The sequence below is a fragment of the Cervus canadensis genome, chromosome 3 (genome assembly GCF_019320065.1).
Source record: "Cervus canadensis isolate Bull #8, Minnesota chromosome 3, ASM1932006v1, whole genome shotgun sequence".
In the NCBI taxonomy this organism is placed as follows: Eukaryota; Metazoa; Chordata; class Mammalia; order Artiodactyla; family Cervidae; genus Cervus; species Cervus canadensis.
In genome coordinates, this window is record NC_057388.1 from 23366835 (window position 1) to 23394390 (window position 27556).

Consider the following 27556-nt stretch of genomic DNA (forward strand, 5'->3'; position numbering starts at 1 on the left):
AGAATGAACTGACCTGTTCTAAATTTGGCATGTGAAGAGTGCCAAAAAGTGTTCTGATAGTCATATTTGTAAACTACTTTGAAAATAAAAGGTTTAGATAACTCACTGAATGACCCATTCTTTTGACAAACACCAAAGAGAGTGCTTTCATTGTTCTTGCCTGATTTTTTAATTGCAGGTGTAGCCTTTGGTATTTTTTGTTTTGTTATCTTTAATTGTCTTAATTACAGAAATAATATATTAATAGGAAAACAATAATAACAAATTTGTGAGAGATGTAGAATTATGTTTCTTCTTCTCATAATCCAACTTATTTTTATGTTACATGAAGACTTTCAGAAAATAATTGTTAGATGCACTGTTATTTTGAGGACTTCTAAATAAATCTGAAGACAGCCAGTGGGCAGAGAAGGATAACAGTAATGAATAGTAGCTCTTAGCACTGTGGGGACTTTATCACAAGCCACAGTGGGGTGTGCCATTTTACAATATTCTACTGTCATACTTTTTCTCATATTCACACAAAAGACTTGAATGGTTTTCAAACCAACCTCTATGGCTTCCTGGATTTGTGACCATTTCTAAGAAAAAAAAAGAACAGGACATACGTTCTTCTCAGTATACAAGGTAATAGAAAGGGGTTATTGTAAACAGGAAGAAGCCCATGTTGCTGGTACAGAGGAAGCTGCTGGCTAGAGGAAAGGATGCCACTTCTCGGCGTGGAGGAGTGTGAAGATGGTGTTTACATTAGGGTCGAGCCTCTGCAGGAAGCAAGTTGAGCACTGGCTCCCGTAGTACCAGAAACCAGGGAGCCATAACTTTCCTACTATTTACATGTCCGTAAGAGTTAGGATTTCTGTTAAATCCTCTCGCTAAAGATGAATGTGTTTTTCCTTACTAGAATTCCACAGAGAACTATTTGGCATTTTGGAGTTAACATATGCTAATTTAGTTTATCCAAGTGCTGAACTAGACATTAAAATTAATATTTATGCTTCACTCTCTCTAACTCTAAACCCATAAAATCCACGAGGCAAATAATGAAAAAGCTGCCGTCAAGGATCGTGTAAATTGTTACCCAACAACTTTGGTTGGTTCTTTGGAGGAAGTGCACTGTGAGGAGACAGTTGATGGGTTCTGGCCCTGGCTGTTTTGTGTTTGATTTTTCCTCTTTGATCTCTGCTGTTATCACCAAGGTTAGAATGGAATGCATGGCCTCAGACAAGTGGCATGCCATCTCAGAGTCTTATCAGAGTGTGAGGTGTGGGTCTAGGTTTAGTACTTCGGGTTTCAAAGTGTTCCAAGCTTCATGGATAGCCATTACAAGTTAAAAAGTAAAAAACAACAACAATAGCACACATCGAATTGTTAAAGCATTAATAAACATAATTTGCAACTCAAATTCATCATGTGATGGACTTTAACATATGAGAGACCATTCCTTCTTAACTCACACTTCCAGGTAATTCTGTGCAGCGCTTGGTCAGAACTCCACCTGCTAGAAGGAGAGCACCATGCATCTTATCTATGCATCTTGTCTGGTTCCCACTGCATCCCTATTGCCCAGTACCAGATAGGGCTTCCCGGGTGCCACTAGTGGTTAAGAACCCGTCTGCCAGTGTTGGAGATGTCAGAGACTCAGGTTTGACCCCTGGGTCTGGAAGATCCTCTGGAGGAGGGCATGGCAACCTGCTCTGGTATTCTTGCCTGAAGAATCCCATGGACAGAGGAGCCTGGCAGGCCCCAGTCTATGGGGTCGCAGAGAGTCGGACAAGACTGACGTGACTTGGCACAGCACAGAAAAATGTATGTTTAATGAGTGAATGCAAAGGGGTTATTGTCTATATGTTTAGGCTTTTTAAGAAAGTATACATGAGAGTTTGTAATTGTGCTCTGGTCGTCTTTCCTCCTTTTAATTTGAGTTTGTATAATTCACCCCTTTAAAATTGTACCTGGGAATGCAGTCTCATATCAGTGTGCTGTGTCCCATAAGTCCCAGGCTAAGATTGGATATTTCTATCCAGTTTATGCTCTCCTTGTTGTGAAATAGGCATGTGTAACTTTTTGTATGTGTGCAACTCTTCAAATAAAGCTTCCTCTGCTAGACAGGCTTGGGCAGGTTCCCTCCTGGGAGAACTCACAAGTGAGAAGACATTTGGGCTTCTGCCCACCACCACGTTTGAACTTCCTGAAGGTCCATTCTCATGTTTTTTAAGCCATTGCTCTAAAGTAACATTCTCCCACTAGTTACCAGTCTAGTATTTTTGTTTTGTTTTGTTTTTCAGAGAATTCTGTTTTCTTCTCCTCCTTGATTAAAATGCTAAGAGAGGAACAGATTTCAATTCCCCTTGCCATAATAACTTACCATCTAATCTTCTGTTTGTACTGATAGTCATAAACATTCCCATCACTTTTGTGTTTGATACAGAATTAGCCTAAACCAACTGGTTTGCACTCTGGCATTTGACACCACTCCCTGCAGATTTTTTAAACTTAGTTTTTTTAGGTTCACATCAAAGTTAAGGGTACAGAGATTTCGTATATACCCTCTGCCCGCATACATAGCCTCCTCATTATCATCACTCCTCACCAGAGCTACCAGTGATATATTTGTTTTGTCTAAAACTGACATTATTGTTTGGCAAACAAAAATAAATCACTCAAGGAAATATCTGCCTGATTGCTGCTCTGATATGTGTACAGTTTTCAGTTCTTGAGAGCAAGGCCCATCTTTGGCTTTGCTTGCCTTTTCTCCTCTCTAGTGTGGGGTTTTCCAACCTGGACACTGGAAATTTTGGACCAGATGAGCTTTTGCTGTAGGGGGTTCTGCTACAACATTATACATGGTTCAATAGTATCCCTGGCCTCAACCTATTCAATTCCAGTAGCACCCCAATCCTCCCAGCATGACAAACAAAAATGTCCGCAGACACTGCCAAATGTCCCTTGGGGAAGAAAATTAACCCTGGAATGAAGCCACTGCTCTAGCATGGTGCTTGATACACAGTAGTCAGTTCAGTTCGGTTCAGTCGCTCAGTCGTGTCCCACTCTTTGCAACCCCATGCATCGCAGCACGCCAGGCCTACGTGTCCATCACCAACTCCCGGAGTTTACTCAGACTCATGTCCATTGAGTCAGTGATGCCATCCAGCCATCTCATCCTCTGTCGTCCCCTTCTCCTCCTGCCCCCAATCCCTCCCAGCATTAGGGTTTTTTCCAATGAGTCAGCTCTTTGCATGAGGTGGCCAAAGTATTGGAGTTTCAGCTTCAGCATCAGTCCTTCCAATGAACACCCAGGACTGATCTCCTTTAGGATGGACTGGTTGGATCTCCTTGCAGTCCAAGAGACTCTCAAGAGTCTTCTCCAACACCACAGTTCAAAAGCATCAATTCTTCAGCGCTCAGCTTTCTTTATAGTCCAACTCTCACATCCATACATGACCACTGGAAAAACCATAGCCTTGACTAGACAGACCTTTGTTGGCGAAGTAATGTCTCTGCTTTTTAATATACACAGTAAGCTCCCCCCAAATACGTGACAAATTGATAAATATGTTTAAACCACAGCTAGACATTGAACCATTGGATATTTCTCTGTTTCATGCCACCATTTCCTCTAAATTCTCCGAATTTACAGCTTGAAGTATGCAGTAGTAGGTATGCAGCTCTTATCACCATCCTCTTGTCTTGTAGATAAAAATTCTAAGGGTCTCATCTAGCACAAAGGTTTTAGGACATTTTGTTATTAAAACACCCTGAGATGTTATGTTTGCGGGATGGCTTTTCTAAAAGCTGAAGTATATACATTGTGTGTAGTTGAAGGTGTGTTTGTGTTTTTCAGAGTGTTGAGACATAAGAATGACATCAGCAAGATTAGGCCATCTGGGAAGCTGAGAGGGGCTGGTCAGTTGCTGGGGGAAGGGACAGGCCCAGGAGAGGTTGCATCTGGGGAAAGTGGAAGCTCCCAGAGAAGGAGGTGTGCTTGCCCCAGGGACTTTTTGTAGAGTTCGTTAAATAGATAGCATGAATGGATAAGCAGAGTGAAACTATTTAGGAGTTATTTATACTTCTTGGGAGTTTTTGAAAATAACTTCATTGAGATGAAATAAGGGACATTATGTAATCATCTTATTTCAGTGAAGAGGTTGTACAGTGATACTTAAAATGTAATTTCTGAAATATTTTTATTAGAAGGGAAGCAAAAATCCAGTATTCAAAAACCAGATAAAGTTTAAGACATGAAATAGGTTTGGAAATGTTATAATAAAAATTTAATCATGATGCTTTTATGTCTCCTTAAGGAAGATTTAGATGAACATAATTAACTCTTAGTGTATTTTTTTTCACAGCACAATTCCTTAGGCTTTTGATCCCTGTTTCTTATAAAATCATTACTTAGCACAATTTAAGTTCCAACTGTTAATGTTCCTGGCTGAAAACTATTGTAAAACTTTGAGAAGACAACTATAGTTTATTGTTTTGTACTTTCTAAGATAAATATTTTTGTCCTTTGATATTATTAATTATAAAAGTGAAGAGGATATGAATATAACAATATTTATATTAAAGAAAGAAATATTTGACTAGAAACATTTTTCTTCTATAGGTAGGCTACTTATTTTAAATTTTTAATGTTATTTCAATTATAATAAATACTGAAACTTACATAGAATTTGATGGGAGATAGAATGAAGCTTGTTGGAGAGGCTGGGTGATTTTGATTCCAGAGAGGAATCATGATAAGGATATTGACCAAACTAATGTTATGCTGGGTAACAAAATTGTAACTTATTATTATAGGTATATATTTAGTTTATTGCTTAGAATGTTCATAATTTAAGGTTTCACAGAGCAATTTAATTTCTTTTCTTTTGAGAGAATGATGCTGCAATATTATCAATCCAAATGATCCCAAGACAATGTTTTATACAAGATTTTATGATGTTTGTTCTTGCCGTATTAGCTTTAATGGAAGGGAGAATAGTTTATGGACATATTTTTAGTTCTTTTTATGGAAATTATTTTCCCTATTTGGAAGATAGAATAAAAGGTAATTCTTGAAACTTGCTCCTAAACACAGAGTATTTCCCTAGAATATTGCAGTGAAGTGGCTCAGTTATATTTTGAGTTTTGTGTGCTGGTGTTATTGCATCTCTACAACACACTTTATTCTTTGGGTATAATTTTGTCAATATTATACCCAAAGAATAAAGTGTTCCTGGGAAATCCCATGGACAGAGGAGCTTGGTGGGCTGCAGTCCATGGGGTCACAAAGAGTCAGGCACAACTTAGCAACTACACAACAGCAAAAATAATTTTTAGTATCAGAATCGGAAGTCTTTTCCTTTCCATTGTCTTAAGTAATATTGATTGTACACAGAGAGTTTCCCTTTGGAGTTTGGTACTTTTTCTTTTCTTTTCTTGCCATAGACACGTAGTTTTGAAATTTGGGCAAAATGCTCTGCAGTTACTTTATTTGAAAAATGCTAAGTAAAAAATCGCTTTTCTTTGAGTATATTTTCATCTTCTTACCAAGTTTCATCAAGTTTGTGTGTTGAGCCATGGGGAATGCTTTAGAACTGGATTGCCGGTCATGATAGCCACTAGGCATGTTGGCTGTTTCAGTTTTAATTAATAAAAATTAAATAAAATTAAACATTTTCTTCCTCATTCACCCTAGCCACACACACTTCAAGGACGCTACATGTGTCTAGTGGCAACCATATTAGACAGTGCAAATAAAGAACATTTTCACAGACAGTAGTGTTAGGTACACCTTTCCGGGATGGGTGTTGGCAGACTACAAGCCTGGAGGCCGATTTTGAGCCACCATTTGTTTCGTAAATGAAGTTTCACTGGAATGCAACCGTCACCACCTCTTTGCATTTTGCCTGTGGCTACTTTCAGGGTATAACCGCGAAACTGAAGAGTTAGAACAGAGACCTTGTAGCTCGCAGAGCCTAAAATCTCTCCTTTCTTTCCCTTTATAGGAAAAGATTGTGACCCCACTTTAGAGTATCCATATTCATAACGTCGAGGTTGTTTGAATAGCAGTTATTTTATGTGTAGACTATATTAGTGGTATTAAATGCCTTACATAAAGTAGGTTATCATACTTCAAAGATGAGCCAGACCTGGACAGGCAAGAACAGTGTTATCAGGCCAGATCTCTTAATAACTAGTTGAGAACAGGCTTCCCCTAGGAGGGACAACTGGAGGATATGTCTGTCTCTGATTGATCAGACACTTACCAAAATGGAGAGAATTAAAGAAGAAGAATATAAGGGAAGGCAACACACTAGCTGTCAGTCTACTCAAGGCGGGCAGGGCAAGTGGCAGAATTAGTCTCCATCAGCCATGAGACCCTTCAGGGCTGCGGGCCCCTTGTCACACTGCGGCCCAGAGTCTGGTTGGAAGTGAGAGATGGAACGTGAAAAGGGCACGAGATCAGTTAGCCATTCAGGCTCAGATAGAAATTGATTTTAAATTGTTATTTCATTAATAGAGTACCTGGTCTCTAATGGGTGATTGAGTGGATCATTTTAGTATTTTTATGACCTTATCTTCTAACATTTCCAATTTTACATACAATTTTTTAAAAAAATACGTACTGTTTTAAACCATGGAGCTTTTCCATTTTGGTGGGACATGAGCTTATTTTTCTCTGTGAATGTTTGAGTTACAGTGTTTTGAATGGAAGCCAAATTATCATGATGTTAGTTAGTGGAAATGAAGTTATAAATTGTAATGCAATCTAATAACTGCGAGCTTTTGAGGTTGGCCTAAGAGAACTGCCGTTGTCGCTCTTCTACCGTGACTTGCCCAGGTTTAAGCTAGTGCAGTTTCTTAGTCTATGCGCCCTTGCTCCTCTTCGGCCAGGATTCAGTGAATGCCTTTTAAAGGCTGACCCTCTCTGGAGCAGATTATAATGTAGCACCAGAGCTAAATTTAGAGAAAAGCCAAGCCTCTGCTCCAAATAGTAACAGCTAAGTGATAGAGACTTTTAGTGAACAGAATATCTTCACTTAGTCTTTCAATACCACTAGGTGAATCTCTATTTGTGTGTGTGTGTGTTTATTTTAATTTTTGATGTTGTCTATGTCAAAAATCTTTGCATACTTTTTTAAAACATTTATGTGTTCTTACATTATTTTCCACATAGAATATGTTCAGTTTGCATAAAACAAGCCCACATAACTGAACTTGGAAGAAACAAACTTTCGTGTTTAAACCTAAAGAAAGTATTATAAGTGGAGCTAAAGAATTTTTAAAATAGAGTAATTCACTCCTAGGTACGTTGTGTTTGCTGGTAATTCTCCATTAGCAGGAAAATAGAAATAAGATATTAAGATAATTAGAGAATTCTATGTATTTATACTGTAGACGCTAATAGAAGGGGCACACACTTTCAAAATATTTTAAAATTCTGAAATAAAAACATCTTTGACAAAGGGTAATGCCTTCCTTAGACGTTCAGATACTGGAGAAGTTTCAGGTTCTATTTTTGGTTTTGTATCTCAGTACAAGACCCAAACCCTTTAACAGGTATTTTTTTCTTTGCTAACACAAGAAAATATTTTGTGTGATATTTGTTGTGTTTGGGGAGGTATGGAAACATTAAGGAAACCACATGCACACTTAGGTATATTCATTACTTGTGCCCCAGTGGAAATGTTTGCTGATCTAGAGTGAATCTGTTGAAAATGCCAACAGGGAAAATCCTGAATGAAAGAATTTTTCTGTAAATATACATAATGCATTAGAAACTCTATTTCCAGTGCCTCTCAAGTGAAATAAGATTTCATTGATTAAGGTTATTGCGCTTGCAACTATTTCACTCTGCAGCTGCTGCCCCATACACGAACATCTATCAATCCCTTCTCTACTCCTGATCTAGGTGAGCTGCACTGTTGTTTCACCTGCCTCATTGTACTGTAAATGTTTGTATTTTATCTCTGCTGGACTCTGTACTCTTTGAGGGCTTGGAATCTAGCTAAGTCACCTTTATATCTAAAAGCAGAATGTAGTAAGTTCACTTCATAAGACTGATAAAAATTCTCTCTCTTTAACCATGAAAGAAATTACTCCTGGGCTTTGTTACTTTATTTTTAATGAATTTCACTTGTGAAATGGTGATTCAAGTTTTCCATGAATAATAGATTGCTTTCTATGTGAAAATAGATGTTTCTCTTCTTTCATGGGGTGGGTGGGAAGAAAGTTTTGGTACATAAATTGAATAGTAATTTTTCCACATTCTTGAGAATTTTTTAAATTACAATTTTAAAAAACTTTGAAAGAGAAATAATTTGCTTGACATTATCTTGAATTGTTCGGTCCTCATAACTTATGCAATCTATATACATTTTCAGATTGTGATATTTATGTCAGCAAGGTTATTCTCAGTTTGTAAAAACTCTTTTTAGAGCAGGTTTTTCATTTTTTTTAAAGATAATTTATGATATTTTAAATTATTAAATCCAGTAGAAGAATTAAAAAGTCCAAACATGCATCCTCTGAAGTAAACACATGAAAAACTGTTTCTTGTCTAGTTCTTAAATGTTCCTTGCCTAGAAAAGCAAATATTACATGAACCCCCTTTTAACCAAAAAATTATGCTTTGCAGTCTTTTATTCAATTTGCTTTTTTCCCTTCACAATTTACCTAGAACATCTTTCCATCTCAGTATGACAGGTTATTGACAATTATCTATTCAATACTTGCTCTCAGTGTTGTTTTAGGTGCTAAAGATACAATTTTGAGTAAAACCTGTGAAGTCCCTGCCCACAGGGAGGTTACATTGTCATCAGGGGAATAGACCATGGCAAACAAATAGTAAAAAACGCCAGGGGCTGCTATGAGCAATGAAGAGAAATAAAGCTAGAGAAAGACAGGGAGCCTTCTTAGTCAGGATGGTCTGGGAATTTCTCTGAGAAGGCGGTGTTTGTGTGCAGAGAGTAAAGCCACATGAATGCCTTGGGAAAGAGTCTTCCCAGAAGAAAAGTGACCTTCCCTGGCCCAGTGGGAAAAGCAGAGGGCAGGGTGACTAGAGGGGTGAGTAATGGGAAAAGATAGGTGTAGGAAACTTAAATCAGAGAGGTAGCCAGGGCCATATGTAGTACATTTGGATCTAATTTATTTTGTAACACTTCATAGTTCCATTCAATGGCTTATTATAACTTATTGAACCAGATACAGGTTTATGGGCATTTGACTTTTTCATTTATTTATGCATCCAACAAATGTTGGAACTAAATCCTTTTATATACACATGCATATATTTACATACTTATATGGGTATAACTAGAATAAATTCCTTGTAAAGGTATTGCTGGACCATAGGTTTTGTACATGTAAATATTTATATTCACCAAATGCTTTCCAAAAGTATTGCATGGAGTTTATCCCTTATGCCAAAGTTTATGTCTGTGGTTATTTTCCTTGTGTCTTTTGTCAACACTAGATATTATTAAACTTCAAAAGTTTTGCTAGTTCAGTAGTTACAATTATCTCATTTTGAGAAGTATATTTAGATGAGTAAAGTCAAACATATACTTACTGGCAATATATTATATGGACTGTTTATTTGAAGCACATAATCTTTTATTTTTTTGTTTTCAGAAATTTTATGAATAAGCATCAGAAGCCAGTGCTAACAGGCCAGCGGTTCAAAACTCGGAAAAGGGGTAAGCTGTGTTGTGTTTGTGTGTGTGTGGCAGGGGCGAGGAGGGCAGGGAGGTGGGGATTGTTGTTTAAAGTTCTAATCAATATGTAAGTTAGGAGAAAGTCAAATTTAACAATATAAAACCAGTTATTTTACTAGCAAAAGCCAGTTTCTTCAGGAATAGCCCAAAGAAATTGCAATTCTGGATATCTGAACTATGGGGCAAATCAGAACAAGGATGAGGAACTTGCTCTTGTAGAGAAAAGAGGGAAGCTGGGAGGGGCTGTAATAACCCAAGAGTCACATTAGGAAGCTGGGAGTCCAAAGTAGGGAGGCTTCTCATAGGTTGCACTGGTACACTCTCTGATTGGCTGGGCTGTGGTTAGGTGGAGAAAAGTTTTATTCTTCTGTCTGGATAGTAAAGTAGGCAACAGTTTTCTGTTGGAGACTAGAGATGAAGGCGTTAGGTCTCTTCCTGTTTGGAATAATTGATGGTGCATGTGAGGGTGTAAGAGCTCCCCCTACAGGCATGTCTGGACTCCAGTTGTAGCTGAAGTGAAGTGAAGTGAAAGGCACTCAGCCATGTCCGACTCTTTGCAACCCCATGGACCAGTCCATGGAATTCTCCAGGCCAGAATACTGGAGTAGCTAGCCGTTCGCTTCTCCAGGGGATCTTTACCAGCTGAGCTACCAGTGAAGCCTAGTTCTAGGTGAGGTTTCTTAACTCCATAAAGAATTATCTTTGTTTCCACCTAACCTCACTAATTCCTGGCTTTTGAGCTCTGACTGTAAAATCTGAAGTTCTGCATTCAAGCTTCAGAACTGCCAGTTATTTAGGTGTTTGATTTTGAACAAGTCATTTAACTTGTCTGAGAGCTTTGTGTCTTTAGCTACAAAATGAGGGTAATTATGTCTGTTCAGGTTGCCTTAGTCTCATGTGAGTCTGTGAAGGCAATTGATAAACTTTACTATTTTTGACACTTGCACTTGGTTTTTGCTTTCTTTATGTTTTTAAGAAAATGTTCATATGTGAAGATAGTAAAACTAAGAGAAGAGTAAATTAGGGAAAGAGATATCAGAGCTGTAACCGTTTCAGAATTTTAGAAAATCGAATGAAATTTACCTAAATATCTTTAAAACTTGAAAATTCATGATATTGTCAAGTGTCTTTTATTGTGGGAAAAGTAGTGATGAAGCCATTTTGACGGTGGCTGTTAAAACATCTGTATGTGAGTGACTCCTTTCATGTTCATCTTACCATTTCTCTGTGTAAAGAATTTTTAAGTATTCTAAATATGTAACCAGTTTTGCATAATTATCCAGAAATCCTCTTGGATTTAAGAATAGTTGAGCTAAAACTTGATGGGGAAACTTTTTAAGATAGGAAACGTGGTATGACTAACACTGAGGAGAGTGACTGAAAAATATTTGAGGAAGGATCGTGTGTAAAGAGAAAGGATGATGGAATATCTTTGTGAAGGCCTCATTGCTGATTATGAAACAGAAGCCATGTAATGGTCGTCGAGCACTCAATTGTTGAATTGTTAACCTGTGTCAGATGCCTTTGGCATTCCCCACCAGTGTCTGTAGCTGAGGTTCTCTTGTAGTGCTGTCTGTGTAAGAAGCGACCAAGTGTGGTCATGTAGAATGAAAAGATTTCTCAATACGGTGGGTCAATTGAATAAGAAGAGATTATAAGAATCACTCAGTAGCAGTAAGGCTAAATTTAACTATAAATGCTGCCTGCCAAAAAACTTCACATTCTCTCTAAAAAATGGAAAAAAAAAAGTTTTAAAAGCCAAAAAAGTAGTTATTTTGTACAGTATTTCTGTCTTATGTGCTTTTATTTTTATGTTTTTATTTTTTGCATCCTTGACTCATTCCCATAAGCGAAGTGCAAGTATAGCCTGAACCACCCGCTGTGTTTAGTCCTTTTAGAAACTGTGTCCCCGCTTACACAATGAGGATCGAAATCTGGAAGCAGATAGCCATGCAAGGTGCTGAAACCAGCATGCATTCTTTGTCTCATTGTGTAAAGCAGTCTTGGAAGAAAAAAAAAAATAAATGACGTCGATGATTTCCAAAGGGCTTAATCAGAAACCTAGTCACAGTTAAGGTATTGTTGCTCCTGGTAATGTGATAATATTTAACGTATGCCCCACTGTGAGGTGAAGAAAGGTTTGCCACCACCTGCCCACTGAGGGGACGTGTTAATCTCAGACCTGGATCTTCAGCTCAAGCAGCTTTCTTAACGTGACGCTGATTCACGGTAGCTGAGCTCCAACGCCAGCAGAGGGCCTTAGGATGGATTGCACAAGAGCAAACATGAATCAACAAGTATACTGGCCCTTACACTCAGTCAGTTCTGAAACAGAAAGGTTGCCTCTCACACTGAACTGGTTTGCCTCTGATTCATTTGGTGGGCAAGATCGTGCCTGCGTCTCATTGCTTCAGGAGTACGCACAGAGAGCCACCCAGAAATATGTTATCTATAATTTGCCAGTTGATCTGGATTTATATAACTCAGGTCTGTTGGGGATTTAAAGCTGCATTTGAGCAATTTTGTGCAAACTGCTGACTGGGGGGGAAAAAATGGAGTCAGCCTCATTTTCTGCTTTTCATAACAGCGAACTGCCTCCTGACAATTCATTGTGCTTTGGTTTTTCTTTTGCTATTATGATGGGGCTGACTTCAGATAAATGGCTGGCAATTTCATAGAGCTGAGAAAAGAAATCTGCAGAGGATATTTCAAGGTCATTTTAATAGGCTACTTTCAGTTTGTAACTGTTCCCTAGCACAGCTAATGCTCTTCCCTGCCAAGTTAGTCTAAAAATGTTTTGTTCTTTTTTTTTTCTTTCTTTTTTTTTGCTTAACATCAAAATAAAACATTATGGTGTGTGCATGCTGAGTTGCTTCAGTCGTGTCTGACTCTTTGTGACTCCGTGGTCTGTAGCCTGCCAGGCTCCTCTGTCCTTGGGAATTCTCTAGGCAAAAATACTGGAGTGGGTTGCCATGCCCTCCTCCAGGGGATCTTCCCAAACCCAGGGATCAAACCCTTGTCTCATGTCTCCTGCATTGGCAGGTGGGTTCTTTACAATTAGCGCAACCTGGGAAGCCCAAACATTATAGTAGGACATGTCATATAGAACTTATCCTTTATGACATATGCATATTTTCTCCAAAGAAATTATGTTTTCTACTGTGACTTCTGGGAATCTGAGAAGGACGAACACTTCTCGCCTGAGCCATTGTTATGCTTAGATGAAATGAGCGAGATGAAATGTTTAATAATTCAAGTGGCCCCCCTCTAGATTTTGTAGAAAAATACAATTAAAATTAGTGAAAATAGGAGTGAGAAAAAGTGACCCAACATCAGGCATCCAGAGTGACCACATACTCAGGTTTCTGTCTGAGGCTTTAGATCTGAGTTGGCGGTTTTAAATAACTCTTAGATTTGTAATAAATGGTATTAGGAACTGATGAAGTAAATCTTTAAATATATATTTAAGGTGTAATATATATTGAAAGTCAATCTGTGTGTATGGTTAGAAAATGCATGATACTTCGCCTTCTTTTACTATACCTCAGTGACCTGCAGAAAAAGATGTAGCTTATGTTATTTGTCACTGTGTTGGGATATCTTCCCAGTTACCGTAGTTCTTTGAGAAAGCAATAGTATTTAGATAACTTATAGGCACGTCAGAAATAGGCCTGTTTCTCTCTGCGTCATAGAAGGGTGATTATGACTAACTCCTCAGTGTCCCACTTGTGATTCACCAACACAGTATGAACATCAGACCCTAAATGTTCCCACCTCAAGGGAGCTTTAACCTGCCAAATGGAAACTCAAGGGAGCAATGTCATATTTTTGTTAGAATTTTGCTGATATTTCTGCTCCACTATCTTCAAATGAAATACATACCATATTTACTGTTGGTGGTTTAAGGTGAAAAAGAACGTTTGGATAAAAGTATTGTCTTGTTTCCCCAAACTTCCATTAAGGTTCTTGCCATTTTCCTGTACAGGAATTTTATATTCCTGCAGAGGGACACTTGGCTTAGCACGTGGGAGTTCTGCTCTTCATCCTGCAGGAGGATTATTGATCCTCCCAGGCCGTCATGACTTTTTTTTAAGATTCCCAAGCTATACGTGAGCATTTTGACCTACTGCATTATTACTGTTGAAATATCTCTGGCTGTAACATACTGCCTTCCTCCTTGTACTCTCCCTCTCCCTTAGCAAGTCTTTTGAGAAAGTATAGCTGGAGGGTGAAGGCCTTTTCACAAGCAAAAGTTTTTAAGTTGTCTGTTAGATTCAAAACAAAGCTGTCCCTATTTGTAGCCTGGTCTGGATTGTACCTTATTGACCAACTTATATTTTCCAGTGCTTCGAATTGGTAATTTTCAAACCATCAAAAAGTCTGTTCTGCCACCTGAGTCAACATCCTAGTATGTAGCGGTGCCATTATGTGGGTGGCCTCAGTTGATTTTGGGAGCTGGTCACAAGTTTTAATAAGCTTAATAGACTTCCCTATTGGCTCAGATGGTGAAGTATCAGCCTGCAATGCAGGAGACCCAAGCAGGAAATGGCAACCCACTCCAGTATTCTTGCCTGGAGAATTCCATGGACAGAAGAGCCCGGCTGGCTACAGTCCATGGGGTCACAAAGAGTTGGACACAGCTGAGTGACTAATACTTAGTAAGCAACCTGTGGTCTAAATTTTTTATTTCTCGCATTTTTGTATTAAAGGAAACAGAACTTTTTCCCAAGGCGGGAGGAGAATTACCCTTTAGCTAGACACACCCCCCCCCCGCCCCCCGTAGGGGGATGATGCTTGCCAATGAGTTTGTCCTTCTGGTCACAGTTGCCTGCTCCTCCCACACCCCATGATCTGTTCTTGTAGGGTGGCCATTCTCTCCCTCCCCCGCTTCACAACAAGACCCTAATTATGTTTTCCCCCGCCCCTGCAGTCAACATTTGCATGTTCTTGTCTGCATAATGTTTTGCTTATGGAATCAAAGGGACTTTTATCTCTTGTTCATGACGAATAGTGTTCAAGTTAATTTACATTTGTCTTCGTGAAATCTTATGCTGCGTGACTCTGACTGGTACTGGGAATGCCATTCTTCTCTGCTTCTGAGGTTGTGCTATTAACCTCTTAGAACACATCCTTTCTGTTAGACCATAGGTAGGCAGTCTGTACAAACCAGATAGCTGCTGTCTGGTTTTAAATGTAATTTTTAATTGTATCTAAGTCATGCACGTACATGGTTTAAATAGTCAACACATACATGGCTTAAATAGTCAAACCATTCTGCAAAACATGTAACAGCAGCAAGTCTGTTTGCCAGCAGTATTCTTTCTAACCTTTAACTGCTTCTTTTAGCATTTGCATTCCTGTGGCCACATAACACTTCTACGTGGCTGTTTCTTGATGTTTCTGTTGGAGAGGTATATTATGGATGCAATTCCTGCTGTGGGAGATGAGGATTCATCTCTTTCATGCCCCCACCCACCTGCAAACCTCTTCTTGTTCTGTGTTCTTTCATTTTATCAGTTTTAGCTAGCCTCCTGATTAGAGGTTATTTCATTGTGACCTGGTACATTTTCTTCAGGGCTAAACTATTATTTATTTTTCTGAACACTGTTTTCTCTTTGGATTAAATGAGTTTAATAGTAATTGGTTTTATTTATATATATATTTTGCTTAGCTTTCTGTACCTTAAAACTAGGCAGCACTACACTTTCCTTTGCTACGTAAATCTCTTCATACAAGCACTTTTGGAATTCTAACAATGAGATTTTATTGAAAGAATTCTAACTGTGTATCATTTCATACTGTATGATTGTATTGAAAAACCCTCTTCCATTCAGTTTGTTCTTTAGGCCAGTGGTCCAGCTGTTAACAGTACAGCTTGAAATGTCCCTTTTCCTACTATCCTGAAAAGTACTATTGTCTGTCTCTTAGATTTTTTTCTCTTTTTCCTGGGATCTCACAACTTAATAAGATCGTGAAATCATGAGTTATTCTTCTATTTTGGTGGAGTGTCTGTTTCAATTGCTTTTTAAAAAGAGTAAATGAGAAACATAATTTTTGAGGCCTTGAATGTTTTCATATATGCTTAATCTGCTCTTACATAAAGATGGGGACAGGAAAGGACAAAAATGGACAAAAATAAAGGACAAAAAAAAAGGCTAAAAGAAACAGCAAATATCAAGAAAGTTCAGTTCAGTTCAGTCGCTCAGTCATGTCCGACTCTTTGCAACCCCATGAACCGCAGCATGCCAGGCCTCCCTGTCCATCACCAACTCCCGGAGTCCACCCAAACCCATATCCATTGAGTCGGTGATGCCATCCAACCATCTCATCCTCTGTTGTCCCCTTCTCCTGCTGCCCTCAATCTTTGCCAGCATCAGGGTCTTTTCAAATGAGTCAGCTCTTCAAATCAGGTAGCCAGAGTATTAGAGTTTCACCTTCAACACAAGTCCTTCCAATGAACAGCCAAGACTGATCTCCTTTAGGATGGACTGGTTGGATCTCCTTGCAGTCCAAGGGACTCTCAAGAGTCTTCTCCAACACCACAGTTCAAAAGCATCAATTCTTCGGCGCTCAGCTTTCTTTATAGTCCAACTCAAAAGGTGGCAAGAATACACAGAAGAACTATACAAAAAAGATTTTAATGATCCAGATAACCACAATGGTGTGATCTCTCACCTAGAGCCAGACATCCTGGAGTGTGAAGTCAAATGAGCCTTAGGAAGCATCACTAGGAACAAAGCTAGTGGAGATGATGGAATTTCAGCTGAGCTATTTCAAATCATAGAAGTTGATGCTGTTAAAGTACTGCCCTCAATATGCCAACAAATTTGGAAAACTCAGCAGTGGCCACAGGACTGGAAAAGGTCAGTTTTCACTCCAATCCCAAAGAATAGCAATGACAAAGAGTGTTCAAACTACCACACAATTGCACTCATCTCACATGCTAGCAAAGTAATGCTCAAAATTCTACAAGTGAGGCTTCAGCAGTACATGAACTGAGAACTTCCAGATGTTCAACTGGATTTAGAAAAGGCAGAGGAACCAGAGATCAATTTGCCAATATCCATTGGATCATAGAAAAAGCAAGAGAGTTCCGGAAAACATCTACTTCTGCTTTATTGACTATGCCAAAGTCTTTGACTGTGTAGGTCATAACAAACTGTGGGAAATTCTTCAAGAGATGGGAATGCCAGACCACCTGACCTGCCTCGTGAGAAATCTGTATGCAGATCTAGAAGCAACCGTTAGAGCTGGACATGGAACAACAGACTGGTTCCAAATTGGGAAAGGAGTATGTCAAGGCTGTCTATTGTCACCCTGCTTATTTAGCTTATATGCAGAGTACATCATGCAAAATGCCAGCCTGGATGAAGCACAAGCTGGGATCAAGATTGGTGGGAGAAATACCAATAACCTCAGATATGCAGATGATACCACTCTAATGGCAGAAAGCAAGAGGAGCTAAAAGAGCCTCCTGAAGAAAGTGAAAAATCTGGCTTAAAACTCAGCATTCAAAAAGTGAAGATCATGGTGTCCGGTCCGGTCCCATCACTTCATGGCAAATAGATGGGGAAACAATGGAAACTGTGACAGACTTTATTTTCTTGGGCTGCAAAATCACTGCAGATGGTGACTGCAGCCATGAAATTAAAAGACCCTTGCTCCTTGGAAGAAAAGTTATGAGCAACCTAGACAGCATATTAAAAAGCAGAGACATTACTTTGCCAACAAAGGTCCGTCTAGTCAAAGCTATGGTTTTTTCAGTAGTCATGTATGGATGTGAGAGTTAGACTATAAAGAAAGCTGAGCACCAAAGAATGGATGCTTTTGAACTGTGGTGTTGAAGAAGTGTCTTGAGAGTCCCTTGAACTGCAAGGAGATCAAACTAGTCAATCCTAAAGGAAATCAGTCCTGAATATTCATTGGAAGGACTGATGCTGAAGCTGAAGCTCCAGTACTTTGGCCACCTGATGCGAAGAACTGACTCACTGGAAAAGACCCTGATGCTGGGAAAGACTGAAGGCAGGAAGAGAAGGGGACGACAGAGGATGAGAGTTGGATGACATCACCATCTCTACGGGCATGAGTTTGAGCAGGCTCCAGGAGTTGATGATGGGTAGGGAAGCCCGGCGTGCTGCAGTCCATGGGGCCGCAAAGAGTCAGACTTGCCTTAAGCAACTGAATTCCACTGAACTATGTTTAATTAATAGAGTGAGCAAACACTGGGATTCTGGGTTGAAAATTGTTTTTCCTTGGAGTTTTGAAGGAATATCTTCTGGCTTCTGGTATTTCTGTTGGGCAATTCAGTGTTGTTCTGTTTCTTGATAGCTTGTATGTGATTTGGTTTTTTGCCCCAAGACTTCAGAGAGTTGCTTTATTCTGAAGTTTCACAGTAATGAATGCACGTTGTGGATCCACTTTCAGACCTTGGCTGTGTCCACAGATAGTCTTTCATTGGGAAACTCACGTCTCCTTTAAAACTGAAATTTCTTTAAAGTTTAAAATCCTTCCCTTTTAAAGAAAATTATCTTTTTATTCACTACTTTGGACATTTGCCTAGTCTGCTCTTTTTCTTATCTTTACACTCCTTTTACGTAGGTCTTTGATTTTTCTCTCAGTTTCTAAGAGATACTCTCTGCTTTCTCTTTTAACTCTTCAATTGCGTTCTTAAGTTTTTCTATCATATTTTTCATTTCTAAGAACTCTTTTATTCATGAAATGTTTCTTTTTTCTATAGCATTCTCTTCTCCTCCTCTTTCTTCCCTTAAAGGGAAAAAAAAAAAAAAACCCAGTTGCAATATCTACTTCTCTCTCTAAAGACATTTATGATAGAATATTTTGGGGAGATGTCATCCTTTGCCCCGTTTCCCCTTATGCAGACTCAGTCTTTGTAAGGGGGAAAAGGTGAAATTCTTTGAACTGAATGTTAGAATTTTTGTCTTATCTAGTCTTTTTTTTTTTTTTTTAACTCCTCATCTGTTATCTAGTTTATCTTTTTTTCAAGTGATCCTTACTTTGTTCAAGAGTTTCCTCCAAAGTGACCTTCTACAAAGAAGTCTCTCTAGAGTGTGCTGAGGAGAGAAAGTTACATAGTATCTGTATCCTTAAATCCTCTGAAATACTTCAGGGCATCTACAAAATTGAAACTGTTTTCATAATAAAATACCGACATAATATTTGCCCCTTTCACACATTCTCTCAGGAGTTTAACAGTGGTTTCAGGATGTGCAATATTGCAACAAATTGCAGGCAACACATTTGAGAATTTGTTTAATTTGTTTACCTGCCGTTACTCCAGACTTTTAAAGAAATGCAAAAGTGTAAAACAGTGCCTCTCTTCTCACTAATATCTTTCATGTGATAAATATTTTTAATTTTATTTCTATAAAATAAGTTTCCTTGGATGTTAAACATAAACACAAGAGTTAAACATAAATATAACGTGTTAAACATAAACACAAGAGTTCTTTGGAATCTAGTACTTTTGAAGGTTTTTAAGGGGTCCTGCAACCAGGAGGGTTGACAACGTCTTCTCTGAAGCTGGATTTATAAACATATAGTTCAGATATTTATTAAATATTTAAATATTCTGGAATAATTTATTTTGTTAAAAAAAAAATATCCCTCCAAGGAAGTAACAGGTGTTGGTGAGGATGTGGTTAAAGGAGAACCTTTGAACACCCTTGATGGGAGTGTAAATTTGTGCAGCAACTATAGAAAACAGTATGGAGGTTCCTTTAAAAAATTAAAAATAAAAAAAATTAAAAATAGAACTATATATGACTCAGCAACTCCACTTCTGGGTATTTATCTGAAGAAAATGAAAACACTAACTCAAAAAGATACATTCACCCCAGTGTTCACTGAAGCATTATTTATAATAGCTAAGATATAGAGACAACCTAAGTTTTCATTACTCAGCAATAAAGAGAAGGAAATTCTGTTGTTTGTGACAACATGCATGGATCTGGAGGGAATTATGTTAAGTGAAATAAGAAAGACAAATTCTATATGATCTCATAGGTGAAATCTTTACAATAAAAACAACAAAAAAGCTCGTAGATAACAGACTGATGGTTGCAAAAGGAGAGGGTATGGAGAGGAGGGCCAGTGGGTGAAGGTAGTATTCAAAGAGAACAAACTTCCAACTGTAGAATAAGTGATGAGGAGGTCATGTACAGCCTGATAACTACAGTTAATAATACTGTGTTGCATACTTGAAGTAAGATCTTAAAAGTTCTCATTACAAGACAGAATTTATGACTTACGTATGGTGATGAATGTTAACTAGACTTAATGGTGATCATTTTGCAATATGTACAGATATCAAATCATTATTATTATATATCAGTTATATCTCAATTAAAAATTTTTAAAAAGAGGTACCCCTCGTTATGGCGTGCTGCAATTCATGGGGTCGCAAAGAGTCGGACACGACTGAGCGACTGAACTGACTGAACTGACCCCTCTTTATTCCCTCCCTCCCAGTCTTTATTTTGTTTGTTTTTATATTTTCCCTTATTCTTAGGTGATTCTCCCTGAGTCATTTTCTTTTTCTATCCTGGATAGAACAAATTTTTTAAACTTTTGATTGTTATACTTTATTTTTTACTAGAGGGTTAGAGTTAATAGTTACATTGGCCTGTCCTATGAGTGATACAAATGATTGATCATCAACTTTTTCATGTGTTAAAGTGTGGCCCCATTTAGCAGAAATCAGTTGCTTAAATGAATATTTAAACAAGGGCTTTAACATGAACAATTAGTAGAAAATCTTAATTGTCTTTCAACTTTTAAATAATCATGCTATCAAATAAAAATCAGTGAGCAAAGGAAATGTATGGTTGCATTTGGTAATATGATGTATAAGTAAGAGAACTATTGTATTATCTATTATTTTAGATGAAAAAGAGAAATTCGAACCCACAGTCTTCAGGGATACACTTGTCCAGGGGCTTAATGAAGCTGGTGATGACCTTGAAGCTGTAGCCAAGTTTCTGGACTCTACAGGCTCAAGATTAGATTATCGTCGCTATGCAGACACACTCTTCGATATCCTGGTGGCTGGCAGTATGCTCGGTAAGCCATATACTAGAGCATCTTGTAGTATTATGTACTTTCAATTCTATCGAAATATTTTCTTATGAGACAGAATCTTTATAAGCTTTACATGTATGATTGTTGATTTTAAAAAAATACAAATGGGAATCTATAAAAATTTTACCTAGGTTATGATTTGGAATGGTGTTGATATGGCTGTGAAATGTTTGTTGGTTAAGAGAGAACTTTTGTTGACAGACAACACAGTTGGCCACTTGTCTGTAGCTAAAAGCCAATTTTCCTATATGTCCCTAATCTTTGAATGTTTCTGGAGTGGATTTAGGAGACGTAATTTCTGCATTATAGTTCAGGGATCATCTAGATCAGGGGTTCTCAACCCCTAGTCCGTGGTACAATTGTCTTTCATGAACCAGGTTCCTGGTGCCAGGAAGGTTGGTGACCACTTAGCTAGATCATTCCGTTATATTTAAGGGGCTTACGTCGTGGCTCGGACAATAAAATCTGCCTGCAAGTTAAATCCCAATTGCCATAGCACCTTTCTTTTTAGTCTCACCCACCCCTTTTTTTTGGTACAATGAGCAGTGAGATTTAACTTTGTCAACAAATTTAAAAAGAAGTCCAAGTGTTTCACTAAATATCATTTCATCAATCAATAATAAAATGTCTAAGAAATATAGTTTATATTTAGTTTTTTAAAAATCCTCATAATTGTGAGTATGTAACTAAAAGGATTAAAGATAGAAGTTTGGAAATTATTAAAAATAGGTAAAAAGCAAAATAAAAACTATGTCTTACAGAGCAGGGGCATCAGGGGAAAAGGTTTCGGAATACTATTTAAGTGTCTTGGTATGTTTACCTAAATGTTTATTAGGTATCACAACCACTCATTTTTCCTCTCATAGTTGTTCTTAGAACTTGGTTTTCGTAACTAGTTCCTGTGGTCATCATAAATCACTGAAAGTGATCAGATCCCCAGGTCAGTGATTGTCAACTACCTGGAGGACATAGGCAAATGTATGCAAGTGTTTTGGTTGTCACAAAGACTTGGGAGTGGAGGCCAGGTATGCCACCTCCTCTGCTATGCAAGGAACATCTGTGCAATCAAAAATTGCCCTGCACAGCGTGCTGTGAGCGCCTTTCACTGAGAAACGTTGCTTAGGCCAACCTGCTTGAAGACAGGGTATATACACACCTTTCTAGATAGTGCTGTGCTTCGTCACTCAGTTATGTATGACTCTTTGCAACCCCATGGGCTGTAGCCCGCCAGCCTCCTCTGTCCATGGGGATTCTCCAGGCGAGAATCCTGGAGTGGCTTGCCCTCCTCCGGGGGATCTTCCCAACCCAGGGACTGAACCCAGGTCTTCTACCTTGCAGGTGAATTCTTTACCATCTGACCCACCAGAGAAGCCCTTTCTAGGTAGAGCTACCCTTTAATTCTTCACTCTGAGCTCTTATATCTGTCTGTTCTGGTTCATGGCCCCATTCACTTCCAGACTCCCTTTTGATTTGAACTGCTAGTTTTCACTGTGTGCCAAGTTTATTTCTATCGCTACTGTTTATGACAATCTCATTATCACTGTAGGTAATTCAGGTTCGTGTATAAAAGCTTTGTCGTGTGCTCGCAATACTCAGAAATTGCTGTTGTTGTGCAGTCACTAAGTCATGTGACCAAGTTTTGCAACCCCGTGGACTACAGCATACCAGGTTTCCTGTCCTTTATTATTTCCCAGAGTTTACTCAAACTCATGTCCATTGAGTTGGTGATGCCATCCAACCATCTCCTCCTCTGTCAGTCCCCTTCTCCTGCCTTCAGTCTTTGCCAGCATCACGGTCTTTTCAGATGAGTCAGTTCTTCATATCAGGTGGCCAAAGTATTGAAACTTCGGCTTCAGAATCAGTCCTTCCAGTGAATATTCAGGATTAATTTCTTTTAGGATTGACTGGTTTGATATCCTTGCAGTCCAAGGAACTCTCAAGAGCCTTCTCTAGCCCCACAGTTCGAAAGCATCAGTTCTTCAGCACTTAGCCTCCTTTGTGTTCCAGTTCTCACATCCATACATGACTACTGGAAAAACCATGGCTTTGACTAGACGGACCTTTGTTGGCAAAGTGACACCTTTGCTTTTTAATACACTGTCTACATTTGTCATTAAAAAGCAGAGGCGTCACTTTGCCGACAAAGGTTTGTCATAGCTTTCCTTCCAAGGAGCAAGTGTCTTTTAATTTCATGGCTACAGTGACGGTTAGCAATGATTTTGAAGCCCAAGAAAATAAAATCTGCTGGTTTTTCCCTGTCTGTTTACCATGAAATGATGAAGTGATGGGACCTGATGTCATGGTCTTAGTTTTTTTAATGTTGAGTTTCAAACCAGCTTTTTCACTCTCCTCTTTCACTCTCATCAAGAGACTCTTTAGTTCCTCTTCACTTTCTGCCATTAGAGTGGTATCATTTGCACATCTGAGGTTGTTCATATTTTTCCCAGTAATCTTGATTCCAGCTTATGCTTCATCCAGTCCAGCATTTTGCATGATATACTCTACATGTAAGTTAAATAAGCGGGGTGACAATGTACAGCCTTGATGTACTCCTTTCCCAATTTGGAACCAGTCTATTATTCCATGACCAGTTCTAACTGTTGCTTCTTGGCCTACATACAGGTTTCTCAGGAGACAGATAAGGTGGTCTGATATTCCCATCTCTTTGTAAGAATTTTCCACATTTTGTGATCCACACCGTCAAAGGCTTTAGCATAGTCAATGAAGCAGAAGTAGATGTTTTAAAACAAGTATAATCACTGCAGATGGTGATTGCAGCCATGAAATTAAAAGACAGTTACTCTTTGGAAAGAAAGTTATGACCAACCTAGACAGTATATTAAAAAGCAGAGACATTACTTTGTCAACTAAGGTCCGTCTAGTCAAGGCTATGGTTTTTCCAGTAGTCATGTATGGATGTGAGAGTTGAACTATAAAAAAATCTGAGCGCCAAAGAATTGTTGCTTTTGAACTGTGGTGTTAGAGAAGACTCTTGAGAGTCCCTTGGCCTGCAAGGAGATCCAACCAGTCCATCCTAAAGGAGATCAGTCTTGGAGATCAGTCCTAAAGGAGATCAGTCCTTCATTGGAAGGACTGATGTGAAAGCTGAAACTCCAGTACTTTGGCCACCTGATGCAAAGAGTTGACTCATTTGAAAAGACCCTGATGCTGGGAAAGATTGAAGGCAGAAGGAGAAGGGGACGACAGAGGATGAGATGGTTGAATGGCATCACCGACTCAACGGACGTGAGTTTGAGTAAACTCCAGGAGTTGGTGATGGACAGAGAGGCCTGGTGTGCTGCAGTGCATGGGGTCGCAAAGAGTCGGACACGACTGAACAACTGAACTGAACTGAAGTGTGCTTAAATGCCAATACCCAGAGATAACTATTGTTAATATTTGATTAATTATTTTCTACAGATTTCTTTACCTAAATGCATAAACTTTTGAGGATGGGATGATATTATACAAACACAATAACTCTGCTGTTTTGTATTTACTCTGTAGTATGTTTTTGTCTTTCTTACTATAATAAGTGTTACCTTAAACGATTCTAAAAAGAATGAAAACCATAATTAAGAGTGAGATTGAAACTTCCTGTTGTGATTATTGGCTTTTTCAATTTCCTTAACTATTATAGACCTTTACCGATACACTGGTAAATTGTATGCAAGGATAATTTTCGGTCAGTTTGGGTTCTTGTCAAAGTCACAAATGACTTCACCCGTCAGTTTGGGGCACACTTTTCAGTTCTTAGTACCTTCCTGGCAGCACTGTTGACCCTTTGATCACCCTTGAAGGGTTTTCCTTTCTTTCCTTCCATAGACCATTTAGACTCCCTACTCTCTCTCTTAGTACCACTTCTCATAGGGCTCATAGGTTTCCATATCTGCCACCTCACATATGTTCCAAGTTATATGCTTTGCATTGGTTATCTCAAGACTTCATTTACCATCTCCGTAATGATGATCAGCAAGTTTATACCTGCAGCCTATACCAGGATCACAAGGTCTGTAGCATCTTGCCTCTCTCTTACTCATAGAACTCAGAGCTTAAGGGGAGATTCCTTCACCACCACATTCATTTTATAGACACACACATTGAGCACTCTTTCTCAGTCTTTCCCCCTTTCCACTGTTAGGCTTTTTTCCTAATAACCCCATATGTTTGAAAAAAAGAATTCATGTTTTCATGCCACATTCATACATCCAAAAGAGCCTAGGACAAAATGTTTGGTATGAGCACAGTTAGTATAACCCCAGATATCTACCGAGGCCAGACCTATGATGTAATGAAAATAGTTAGCCAGGTGCGTTCTTTTTATATAAACATTTTGTTTGCTGATTTAGTATGTAAGAATTTTCTTCACATCCACAAAAATATTTACCTTCCACTACTATTCTTGAGACTATAGTTGTCTTGGCTTTTCAGTTGTACACGTTGAAGAGTAGATACAAGAAACACTTTACTTTTCTTCTACTTCTACTTTGAGAAAAACAGAAAATTTCACAAAATTTTTAGAAATGGCAATTAATACTTGGTCCCACTATCAGGGGGGAAAAAAGCAAGGTGTAGCAATGTTACTAATGTGTAACAAATATTTTGTTTTGTAAGAGAATGCAGTTTTTAAAATTTTACCTCTTAAAAGACTGTAGTTTCCAAATCAGACTTTTCAGTTATGTAACTTCTATCAGATAGGATAGTCCAGAGTTTTTAGAAGATTATCCTCTTAATAAAATTTTGTTCCCCTCCCCCCAAAAAAATTTGTTCCAGGTGGTTGTATTCATTATAAAGGGCTAATTGAATTGTGCATAAATTAATTGCATGAGAACAGACTCCTGAAGGAGCTGACTTTTCTAACAACAAGTTTGCTTACAAAACTATAAGAGACAATTGGCTATTTGTAGCTCATCTCATCCAAAGATCTGAAATATGACTCAAATCAAAACACTAAAATATGGCCTGTACAAATATCTACTCAACAAATATTTGAGTGTATAGTAGTTATTAACCTAATTTGACTTGGTCAAATTTCCACCCTAATTCTGATGAAGTAAAATCAGGAAACAAAACTACCTGGTGTTCTGACTCTGGTCTTCTAATCAACCAATGTTTGTAGTGGCCACCATTGAAACTTATAGGAGGAGCCTTTGATAGAGCATGTGTGCGTGAGTGTCTGACTTTTTGCAACCCCATGGACTGTAGCTTGCCAGGCTCCTCTGTCCATGGGATTTCCCAAGCAGGAATACTGGAGTGGGTTGCAATTTCCTTTTCCAGGGGATCTTCTCAACCCAGGGATCGAACTTGGGTCTCCTGCATTGGCAGGTGGGTTCTTTACCATTGTGCCACCTGGGAAGCCCTTTGAATGAGGAAAGTTGAGTGGTAGAAAAAAGGCATTCTTTGTTTTAATCCATTTATTTGTCCATTTCCTCCATGATACTGTTTAGGGTATAGGGGCAAAGATGAGCAACAATAAAATACACTCTTTCCTAGCCAGTGCAACTGCTGGGTAATCAAATATAAATGACAAGGGGTCAGAGTGTATACTGATCAACACTGGATAACTGGGTTAGTGAGGAGGAAACATTCTTGATACCTACTGAAGTGGAAACCATGAAGATCTACTATAAAAGCCAGGTCTGGGTAGTACTAGTGTTGGTGAACTGGAGTCCAGCAAAATATTGTTAGCAAACCTGGAAAGTGAACCATGTTCTGATGTGGGAAACATCAGGAACTACTTTGAGAATAATCAAATTAATAAATGTTATTGTTTAGCTATCATGGTTAAGGATACACTTTGGCAAGAACCAGACTTCTAGGGTACAGTGAAGTCAAGTATGTAGATCAACAAGCTCATACCCTATGGTAGGAATACACATTCGAATAACCATTCTGCATTACGATAGAAGTATAAACAAGGGCGGTCCAGTGTTCAGGACTCTGCTTCCAATGCAGGGGGCATGGGTTCAGTCCCTGCTTAGAAAACTAAGATCCTGCATGCTACACAGCACAGCCAAAACACAAACCATACAAACATCTTTTATAATTAAATTAGTTTTTAGAAAAGTTAACTCCTTCAAGAGTCTATTTTGATGCAATTTATTCATAAGGTTTAACTAGCCCTTTGTAATAAACACAACCACTTGAACAAAATTTTATTAAGGTGATAATCTTCTTAAAATACTCTGTATCTACACATGTGCATCATTCTATAAACGTTTATGTGATACCTACTTCTGTTTTCCTAGATGTGCAAGAATTGATCTCTTCTACACATGCTCGTCTGATTTCAATGTTGTCCTAATGGTTATTAACCATTCTCTTATTAGCCCCTGGAGGAACACGCATAGATGATGGTGACAAGACCAAGATGACCAACCACTGTGTGTTTTCAGCAAATGAAGATCATGAAACCATCCGAAACTACGCTCAGGTAGAGCCTGTCACTGAGAGATTGTTGTGCTGAAAGGGAAACCTTTAAATAAGATTCAAGAAAAGTTAAGATTCAGACAGTGATCATTAAAACTTCAGGAAGATAGAGTGTTTTTACCTTTCATCCATAAGAGACGTGAGGAATCATAATTTCTGTTGGAATATAAGTTGGTCCCAGCTTTAGGGAGAGTAGTTTAGCCCTATCCTTCAAAACTAAAACATCAAAGGATGAAAATCCATAAGTTGATCCACAGGCTACTAATTAAGTAGAGCTTGGTAATTCATATTAATAAAATATCAGGTAGCTGTTCAAAAGAAAGAGGCAA

The 27556-nt window shown here is 38.5% G+C and overlaps 1 protein-coding gene across 2 annotated transcripts in view; it reads left to right on the forward strand.

Moving 5' to 3' along the window:
- The window catches only part of BZW2 (basic leucine zipper and W2 domains 2), a 56253-nt gene that overhangs the window by 7373 nt on the left and 21324 nt on the right, over positions 1-27556 (forward strand). For both annotated transcript variants that reach the window (XM_043462772.1, XM_043462773.1), the window contains exons 2-4: positions 9619-9683; positions 20604-20780; positions 27128-27231. In XM_043462772.1, the coding sequence (XP_043318707.1) occupies positions 9626-9683; positions 20604-20780; positions 27128-27231 (339 nt within the window). In that variant the 5' untranslated portion in view covers positions 9619-9625. The remainder of the gene's footprint in view (positions 1-9618; positions 9684-20603; positions 20781-27127; positions 27232-27556) is intronic.